The sequence below is a fragment of the Cheilinus undulatus genome, linkage group 18, assembly GCF_018320785.1.
Source record: "Cheilinus undulatus linkage group 18, ASM1832078v1, whole genome shotgun sequence".
In the NCBI taxonomy this organism is placed as follows: domain Eukaryota; kingdom Metazoa; phylum Chordata; class Actinopteri; order Labriformes; family Labridae; genus Cheilinus; species Cheilinus undulatus.
The window spans coordinates 31,886,897-31,897,325 of record NC_054882.1 but is presented as its reverse complement, the minus strand read 5'-3'; the positions used below and the strand labels follow the sequence as shown (position 1 = coordinate 31,897,325).

Below are 10,429 nucleotides of genomic sequence, written 5' to 3'. Positions count from 1 at the left end.
ACGGTACTCAAAACTATTACCAATTAACTAAAATGCTATTGGTTTTTGAGTTTTGAAAACTGAAGAACTGACATGCCTAAAATCTGCCCCCTTTCACTGGGGGAGGCAGACCTAAAACTGACAAGTGTGCAGCCAGTTTTGGTTGGTTCTTGAGATTTTTTCAGTACACCACAACACCCTTTGACTCAGATGATTGTACTTTAACCAGAAAAAAAGTTAGAAGATGGTTAAACACTTCAAAGAGGTCTCCCTTTGTTGCGATAACATTTTGTGCACAGACCCAAATAAAAAAATTACCTCCTAAACAAGAGGCCACAGGGCATTTATTGATTCATTATGTGCAACAATGGACCAAAACATGTCACAATGTTACATTCACTTCGGCTAAATCTTAGTTACAGTGGTGACATCATGTTCAATCGATTGATGGACTCATAAAAGGAGCCGCAAACTCCTTCAAGTTTCATTCATTACAACAGGAATGTGATTTCAAGGCATTAAGAGATCTTTAGAAAACACTGGGATGTCCTCATACACCAGTGGTCCTCTTCTACCTAGAAAGTAATGAGGTACAATATTGGAAAAAATGGCACACTACAAATAGGCTATGCATAACATAGCACCAGTTACACTTGCCAAATGTGCAGCAAACTATTGTCATACTTCCTTATTTCCACATACCTCTCTTTCTGCAAAACAGCGGAATTCATGCAAGGAAAGAGGATACAAGTACTTAACTCTGACCTGGACTAAAAGTGAAAAGTTCATCAACAAACGTACATCATCAAAGGTCAACTATTCAACTACATACATGTCATACATGTTTGTTATAGCTCGTCATGACCTGCATATTCAATGACACATTGAAAGAAGTAGTTTGACCAGACAGTCTACGTTCATCTCAACAATAACAGGATATCAGATGACTCACCTTGCCATGTTTAGTATATAAAGTTACCAAGAACCTTAAGATGATGTCCAGTAATCACATCAAAGGAAGAAACCTTGAAACCATTTGATTGTCTTACATGCATTATTTCCCTTGAATATTGTTCCAACCCAGAATAAATTCAGGTTTAAAAATGGTTGGCCTTGTCCCTTTTGTACCACTTCTTCACAAAAGTCCAAGTTTGCTTCTCATCCGTTCATCCTATGATCTCAGGATCACCTCTTAGAGATGTACAAGCAAAACCTGAAGTATCCTTAGAAATGTGTTTAGGCCATTTTATTCCCCAAATGTTCCTATTGTTTTTAGGTGGAGAGCAAGATTGATGACAGGATGGGTTACCTGAGTGTGCAAAAGTTCCAACTTCAAACAAACGTCTCTTTCTAGCAGTCTAACTGTCACTTCTTGGTCTCGCTGCAAAAGCCACAAAAAAGCAGCTGTCTGAAAATGATGAACTGGCGGGAGATTATCAGACAGATGGATGGATTTTCTTATGAGCAGGGCGGATCCTCAGACGGGGTCAGAGGGCTGCAGGGGGGCACTGTGCTCAAGGAGCGAAAGGCGAAGATGGAGGGATCGTAGGTGTACCGGGGTGGAGGGCGACTTCCTGTCAGATTCTGGGAACACAGAAAGAGAGAAAAGGCCAATGTAGTTTCACATTTGTCAGTAGTAGAGTTGTTCCAATTCAAATACAAGTGTTACACCTTAAACACTGAATGCCGTTATCGGTTAATACTCCAAGTCAACTCATTGATCTGAAATCACAATGTATTACCCCCCTCAAAAACAGACCAGTTACTACTTCTCCAAAACAACAGTTCAGAGCAATAGTATGAATTGAGGCTGCTGCTGGCCGCTGCTGTTGAGGAGCATGAAGAAGAACCAGTTATAGAAAATGATGTGCAGTTAGCACAGAACAACTGTGGAAGACAGCAGGACATTTGGCATTGGTCAAGACATAAAATGTCAACAACCATTGTTATACTATCACAAAGTTCACAGTTGTGTTGGTTGATCATTTACAACTGTTCTAATAAAACAGGTAAAACCCCACAGTTAGGCCTTTTTTTGGGAAAACTATGGTCCATTTTCATTAACTTCTGCTGTCATGTTTTTATATATCTTTAATGTCTTGATGAATATTATGCATGTGTTAGGTCGGTCAAACAACATCATTGCACAGGCAAGATCAATCACTTGATTTCAATCAAAGTAATTAATCACAACCCTTCACTCATAGATCTTTGGTAGTTAAAAGCATGTTTGAGATTACATTATCCATGAATCAAGTGTAGTCAAAGAGATGTGTTTTTTGATGTTGACTTTTTGATTCATTATTTAAATCAGTGTTTCTTAAATGGTGTGCCAAGGCCCAAAGGCAAGTCTTGGCATGTCATGGGAATTTGTACAAACCGTATGTTATTACTACAACTGTACCAGAGCTTAAGCAACTCTGTAATGTGTTAAAGGGGCCATTGAGTAGGGATAAGGTTGTTGTGTGCCTTGAGATTTTGGCTTGATCTTAGGTATGTCTTAGGCAAATAAAGTTTGAAGTTTGAAGTAAATAAAGGTGTGTGTTCAAGTTTGGTTGCTTTCATTTTGTGAAGTAACCCAAATAAGGAAGGCAAGGATCCATTTTCTCCACTGTTTATCCCATACAGGGTGGCAGGGTTTTGGAGCCTAACCCAGCTGTCATTGGGCAAAAGGCAGGGTACACTCTGGACTGGTTGCCAGTCAATCGCAGGGCTAAATTACAGACAGGCACACTCACACCTACGGGCAATTTAGTCACCAATTAACCAATCAAGCATGTCTTGTGAGGTGTAAGAAAGCCAGAGTAACCAGATAGACCCATGCATGCAAGATGGGAACATGTAAACTCCAAACAGAAAGGCCCTTACTGACATTTTTTTAACCAGGAAAACCTCATTGACATCAAGAATCTCATTTACAAGTGTCCTGGCCAAGACAGGCAGTAAAGGTATTTTCTCAAGAAACTATTTTTTAATGTGGCATTACTTTGTAATTTGTTCTCTCTTAAAAATATACTTTACTTCCAATTTTGGAAAAAAATCCTGAGTGAAGTAGTTAATGAGTACCCTTTCCTAAAACTGTAATAAAATCAGATGACTTGTTTATTGTAAATACATGCAAAAACTTGGAAGGAAAACTGAACAAATTTAAAATCATATCATACTGTTCATTATGACAATATCTTAAAATCAGCATTTAGATGTAATTAATCATTGAATATCTATGTGTCTTTTTCATTCATCTTTAATGAAATAAAAATTACGCAAAACAGTTCAGCCAATCAGAATCGAGCCAGTAATGCATGCCACGTAGCTTTCTTTTAGCTGGACTGCTAAAATGTAGCTATGCACCTCCTCTTCTAATAGAAAATTTAAAGAAAGAATACCAATAGAGATTTAATGAATAGAATAATGAAATTCATTATTACTAGAAAGAAGGAAATAATTGTTGTATATCTGAAATGTTTAAATATTTATGATCATTGTGTACAATAATTTAAAAAATATTGCAAGAGGACATTCCCCTATGGGGTCTACATGGGGTCTTTGGTACCTCAAAGTTTGGGAACCCCTGGTCCCCCAAATTAAAAATATGAAATCCAAAGCTCAAACTAGAACAGAGACAGCTCCCCATGATGAGCATGCAAAAGACATGTTTTTGCGATGTAAGTATAGTTTTAGTTAAGCTTCTCTTGGGTGTTACTTCTGTACAGTGAAGCTTTATTTAATAAATAGTGACTGTAAGTTGACCTCACTACACTTTAAAAGTAGCTTTCTAAACACTGAGTAGTCCTGGTGAGCATCAGAGCTGTCAGATGTAGGGTTAATCCTGCTTTGTCAGATGGAAACGGTGAGGATTACCTGCTGTCCTCGAGTTATGGTATTATTGGTCAGCTGCACTTCCTCCAACACGTCAACAGTAAAATTCCTCAGCATCATTTCAGCCAGGCTACGTCATGTAAAACTGAGAGAAATCCAAACTAACAGTGGTGGGAAAATGACCACACCTCATTAGAACATTTTCACTCAGGTTTTGTTCATTCTTGCTGCAGTTTTGGAGACATAAACACTTTTTCCAGTCACAAAGCAGCCCCCATTGTGTGAGCAGAACTTTGTTTTTTGTGGCTCCTCAGGCCCTCCTTCTAAAATTAGCTCTGGTCATTTTCCTCCCTACAGGAAACGACAGGAAATGACTTTGTTGGACTTGGCAGTGAGGCAGCACTTTCTCTAGAGCCCTGCTGAGGGGGAGTTTGTGAGAAGGTGGACTAAGAAAGATTGAGACCTTGAGACAGATTCACTTTAATGAGGAGCTGATCCCATGGAAAAACTGGAGTGCCTTTACATGAATAGCTCTTTATTCTCATTGGTATCCATTACCAGACACCTATGTGAGAACTAAGTAAGATGCATCCCTATGACTGCTCTAGGAAAGCACCCAGTGACGTCATGAAATGAGGCTCCAGTAACAGATAGTGAGGCTACAGGTGTTGCTATGACTTCAGCTAACATCTTAAGGGATACACTGCTGAGCTGCAGTTACACAGCAACAATTCCCTCCACAACTTAGAGCTGATTTATCTACAAATGTGGAAACAAGCTTGTCCATTCATATTAATCCACACAGACAGAGAATGAGAGGTGGAAAAACCACGTTATCGTTAAACTTGATAGATGTGGAGTCGGCTAAGATGTTCTCCATATGGTAGCTGCACTCAGTCCAACTGAGGGGGAGTTGTACATCAGGAAGGCTCTCTGTCCTCGAATTATCCGCACAGAGCATTTTTCTGTGGTCACATCTGCTGTATGACAGACATTTAGGGCCCAGAGAGGTCAGACAAAGTATAAGTCTCAGAAGAACAAGGCTGTCTGTGCAGACATCAAAAGCAGCGGTAATATCTCTCTCACTCTGTCCTGGAGCTGCGGTTGTTTGACTGAAATGCCTGCTTCAAGAGATTAAGCAGTGTTAGAAATTTGTCCTGTTGATCATTAATTCAGGCCCCTATCAGTATGTTTGAAAAGTTTCCGCACTCTGTTGCCAGCACTCTGTAAAATACATTGTTCACTTCTTGGGAAAAAAGATGTTTAGTACATGGATGGATAGCGGTTTCTGTGGCTGTCTGATGCTTGATCAGGGGTCAAAGGTTTGACAGCAGCTATGGACCAATACCTTAACTAACACCATTTAGGTAAACTCTAGCTAAACAGCCTATGATAGTTCTGATGGTAAGGCATCAACTAGCTAGTCAGTCACTGCTCAGCGTTAATTTTGAAATGACTTTTAACACTGCTAAAATATCTCTGATAATATCAAATGACAAAATGTATATTGAGTTTTTATTAACAAGATGAGATGTCTGAAGGCTGTTTGTAATCACATGATCCCAAATGTCCACTTGGGTCAGGAAGTGGGGGACAGCCATTAGGAAGGAACAGGAACTGAGTAAAGTTAGTACTTTACAGCTCTAAATAGACTTCTACACTGCAATTATCATCAGAAAATTTCTGCATACTTTGAACACGATCCCTACACTTTACAAAAAAGGGATTTTTAGAACAATGATTTACCTGGCGTAGAGGCAATCAATACTGCAAATACTTGGTCCTGCAGACCTCCTAGTGTTGTCTAGCCAGATGAAGGGACATTAAGTTTTGAGGAGTCTTATACTTAGCTAAGAGGCTAGCTGAGCCCCTCTAACATATAATAAAATCTTGGTTTTGTCACAAACATGCCATTGATGGAAACAGTCATGTATTTTTAACTGAATTAAGCTTGTGGATTGAGCAAGCAAGTGATGGTGAGCCATTCATGAACGAGTCTGTTCTATGAAAATGTTCTTTTATGTTAGCCAGAGTAGCTGGCACCTGTTCAAGTGCCACATACCTTTCCTCTGATATTAAATCCACATTCAAAAAGACAAACTGTTACCAAAGAGCCGTTTGGGAGTCTAACAACCAGCTCTACTTGACTGAGCCAAATGATCTGGATCTCTAAAAAGAGACGCATTTCCCATCACAATGAGCAAGACTGGAGGTTGGTAAGACAGACTTGAGCTGAGGAAACATGAGTAAGATCAGAGCTAATTGTGCTAAACCCTGACAAAACTGCACTGAACCAAATCAGACTGATTTGTTGAGGCCTTAAATTTCTTCCTGGTGCCGTTTCTCTGCAATTTTTTAAGGTTTTATTTTATTGATGATTGATTTGCCTGAATATATCACTACTTTTGTGACACAAAAGCGGCTTAATAATGAAGACTGCTTTTATTTTTGCCCTTTGAATACTTCACATAGTCGTAAACTACTCAAAACATGGCCTTTTCGGTAGCGTGTCTCAATGTAGAAATCACTTTTTGTGATCTGTTGCTGCATGAGGTCATCTGCAAAGAACCTATTGGCTGCTACTCTTGCTGCTGCAGGACAGAAATCTTCCTCATCCACTCAAAGTAGCTGTTTCAATCACTCAAAAACCTCAGCAGGGTAAAAGCTGATCAGCTAGCCAAACAAGGAGGTTACATTACGACTTGTCCAAAGCCAGCTCAGTAAAATGATGAGGAAAAGCGTAAATAAAATGTCATTGTTAAAACTAGACAAGTTCCTCTTTTGTTATGCTTTTCATTAGAATAACTGCTTAAACCTAGGTTATCCATTTCTATTGGAATATACCGATTTTTCAGCAGGTGTCAGGATCTTTTTTTTTCTGTTCTGTATGAAGTGATGGTAAATTCCTGTTGACATTAATAATTCAAAAACTGTAAAACTGCAATAACCTGATGATTTTTCAACCATCAGGTTATTGCTGAAGGTAATGAAAAAAATTAATAAACTTGACTTAAACATTCGCACATATGAAAATTATGTGAGTGACAACTTATCTAAAAGACTGTGAAAAAGGAGCATGATAAAATCTTAACTATGATCATGCCTTAAAACTGATGATATGATCATTTTTCCATATCACCCATCAATAACTGAAGCATACAAACAAGATGTGTGTCTTAGAAAGTTGATTTTCTTTCATTTCCCTCTGGTTGTCATTGTGATTCACTGCTGAAAACCTTGGCACTGCCAGTTCATTTTTATGCATTTTAATCACAAAGAGCTCAGCTATTTATGTTTAAATGTGGACTGTAGTGGGGGCGTAGGAATATTTTGGGGGGTTATACCACATATACTTCTAGTATAAACTGCTGTGCATGTTTGGGCCAAAAATTGAGGCTGAAGTAAGGCATAGGTGTGGTGAGTAAGCTGCAGAGGGCACCATCAGGTGGGAAGGAGGATTGGCACAACCCCGGTCATACTCTGGATGTCTTTGCATATTACCAGGGGCATGGGAAAATAATCTGTTGAAATATAACAACCTTTAGGACAGAATAGGGATGGTGTGGCAAGTAAGCATGGCCAAGGGCAGGGATTTTCAACCTTTGCGACCAAACCATAGTCTCAAGGCACATCATATTCATATCCATGCAAAATAACCTCTTAAAACATGTATGAGTAACTTGAGTTGTTGCATAGTTGTAGTAAAAAATAATAATAATAATGAATAAATAAAAATTCCTGTGGCACACCTAGACTTGCCTGGTGTGCCTTGCCACATCATTTGAGAAAGGTTGCCCCGACCCCCTGGTTGTGTTGTGGATATCCCAAGGACCTGAAGAACCGATGGTCACTAAGCACATTACTAGGGAGTGAAATGGCCCTGACAAAAGAAATGTCATCAAGCTTGACCTTGGCTGCCAGTCGACACCCATGTGGGTCAACATGGGTCGGGCTTGACTCTGTCCACCCTCCCTTTGGCCCTGGGTTGTGGCACATTCGTCCCCATGATGAATCCTTAGCATCCTACATGCCTGAAACTTATACACATGACTGTACATTCAATGCACTGTTTTATAAACAAGACTCCAGGTATTGAATCGGTATCTGAGCTCAAAATCAGTGCATCACTACTACTCTGTGATTTGCTGACACGTTGTCTTTAGATACTCAAACTTGTCAGAGTTTTGTCTTTTTAAAGTTATTTATTTTTTCAGTTCTTCTACTGTATGGAAGCCATAACTCTGCAGGAAAGCAAACAAGCAGATACCCCCAAAATTTCAGACCATTTCTCAAACATCTGTTAATGGTAAGACCAGAAAGGCATTTTCATCACATCCAAGCCGGGTAGTTTACCCCAATCAGAAATAAAATGGGTATTTATGCATTTGCCGTCAATCCAGTTTTACCCTCCACTCTCCATATCTGCTCCATTTCCCTCACCTCAATCAATCTTCATCTCCCTCTCCGCCTATTCTTTCAACAGTGGCTGAAACCAGATGCCATCACTCTGTGCCTGCTGCAGCCTGGGAAGCTCTCGTCACTCCACCACCCCCACTTTCCTTTCACCTCCAGACCCATGAGGGCGGGGGGCCTCAGCAGTAGTAGGGGCCAAAGCTGTGTTTTCATACTGCTTCCACACACACAACCACCGCCATCAACCTCCTCAACTCCTGTAACAACTCTCATGCTTGAATCAAGTCTCAAAGCCGGGCCCCATCCAGATCCAGTGTCTCTTCTGGATCCTGTCCAGGAACGCAAGGGGCTGACAGATAAAAGAGGAGAGAGGTAGCAGGAGAGAGGAGACGTAACAAAGACAGATTTGGATGGAGTGCAGCACGGAATGAGTGGCTCAAAGAGTCAACACAAGCCTCCAAATGGCTCATCAATCCTAAAACTCACTGTGTACTGGCTTCAGGAACAATGCCTGAACTGGAAAATGCTCAAAACCCACAGACGTCACTGACAGGGACAACAACACTACCAACTACGCCAGCGAGAACAGAAGATAATGAGCAATATCTCGATGTATCAGCGGAGTTAAACAGATAGCAGCCGGCCCAGGCTATAAACGGAAAATGACTTCATCCCTGGAAATATACCACAAGGGAACTGCTCACAACACTCCACCTCCTCTTCCCCGTCCTCCTCCTCGTCAGCTCCATCGCTCATCACAGCTCATCACTCTAACTACTCTAAAAGACTGTTCTCAGGTTTTTTTCTGTTGATACTGATGATACATACCTATAAGAAGGGCTGGAGAAAACCTCCATGCTGTTACAGTTGGTGTGTATACGTAAACAAGTGTGTGATAAAGTTCCATTGACACTTAGCCCACACAACGTGATAATAACGTCACTTTTCTCACCACACTGTGCATCCTTCTGGAGTATGATGCTCCGTGCCAAGATGCCCAGGCTTGTTCCAGCCGCCTCTCCAACATGCCTCCCTTAACCACTACAAACAACATCAACCCATACACAGTTACAGAGCGTGAGCGAGTCGGTGGATGATTACTGGAGACTGCGCTTTGACTTTCTGGAAGATCAGACAGGACAAAGTCTTGGGAAAATACCTTGTGTTCGCTATTTTGGAGAATAAATGTGCACTAATGGGTCAAGTGGAAAGCTCTGTTATTAGAGCGTGTTGAGTGAGATCAAGAGATCAAACGAAAGAAAGAAAGAAAGAACAGGGCACATTTTTCTACTTGTATTGGAATCCCTGAAGTAAACAATGATTGCAAAGGCTGTTTGCAAAAGTAAGTCAGTCTGCAGTTTTCAGCTTGTATAACAGACATTAAACAAGACTAGGTAAAAACTGAGTATGAGGCTTATCGCGAAGATCTGGGATGTCTGTTGTAATACCAGACTGAATTGTGTGTTCTGGTGGAGTGATTATTTTTTGAGGTGTGTAACTGTAACACATAAAGCTATGTTGGCATGAAAAAGCAAACCTGACACGTCAGATCAACTCATATATCCTTTGCATGAATATATTTTACATTCATGTGGGAATGCACCCACAGAAAGTGCGTTGTGCGCATGTGCTACTCTTGTGCAGGCTACCGCTGCCTAGAGCTGGGAAATTAATCGAAAAATTATTGAAACCGACATTCAGAGCCTCCAACCAAGATAAACCTGCTGTGTCAATTATTTCAAATTTTTTGCCCTGTAATTCTCTCTCTACTACTGTACCACGGCCAGTCAGGAGACATGCAAAAACATCTTCTCTGACAAGACAAGCTGTCAGTGTGGCTCTCTGCTCTGGTTTTAAAAAAAGAAATCTGGTCCAGTTCCAATCAACTGCCTCTTTCCTACAGCTACATCAGTTGATCACTCCGCTAGCAGATATTGTATACAACCAGTCACAACAACTAACCTTTTCCCCGTACCTCTCACAAACTCATGCCGAAGCAGGTCGGTAGAAGAGCGAAAACACCTTTTCTGTCACGGAAAGCTTTCAGTGTTGCCCTCTGCACTTGTTTTAATAAAAAAATGTTGTCCACTCCTGACAAGAGTGCCACTGTGGCTGGGTTCTGAGCTAATCACTCCACTAGCAGCCAGTGTATACAAGCATTCACACAATGTGTAACCCTTTCCCCCATCACATACTCATGCGAAGCAGGTCAGCAGAA

General features: G+C 40.6%; 1 protein-coding gene across 1 annotated transcript in view; it reads right to left on the bottom strand.

The window, feature by feature from the left end:
• Nucleotides 1-298: 298 nt before the first annotated feature.
• Nucleotides 299-10,429, bottom strand: part of si:dkey-16j16.4 — a 46,067-nt gene continuing 35,936 nt past the window's right edge. The window contains exon 5 of the mRNA XM_041813411.1: nt 299-1,563. Within this exon, the coding sequence (XP_041669345.1) occupies nt 1,438-1,563 (126 nt within the window). The 3' untranslated portion in view covers nt 299-1,437. The remainder of the gene's footprint in view (nt 1,564-10,429) is intronic.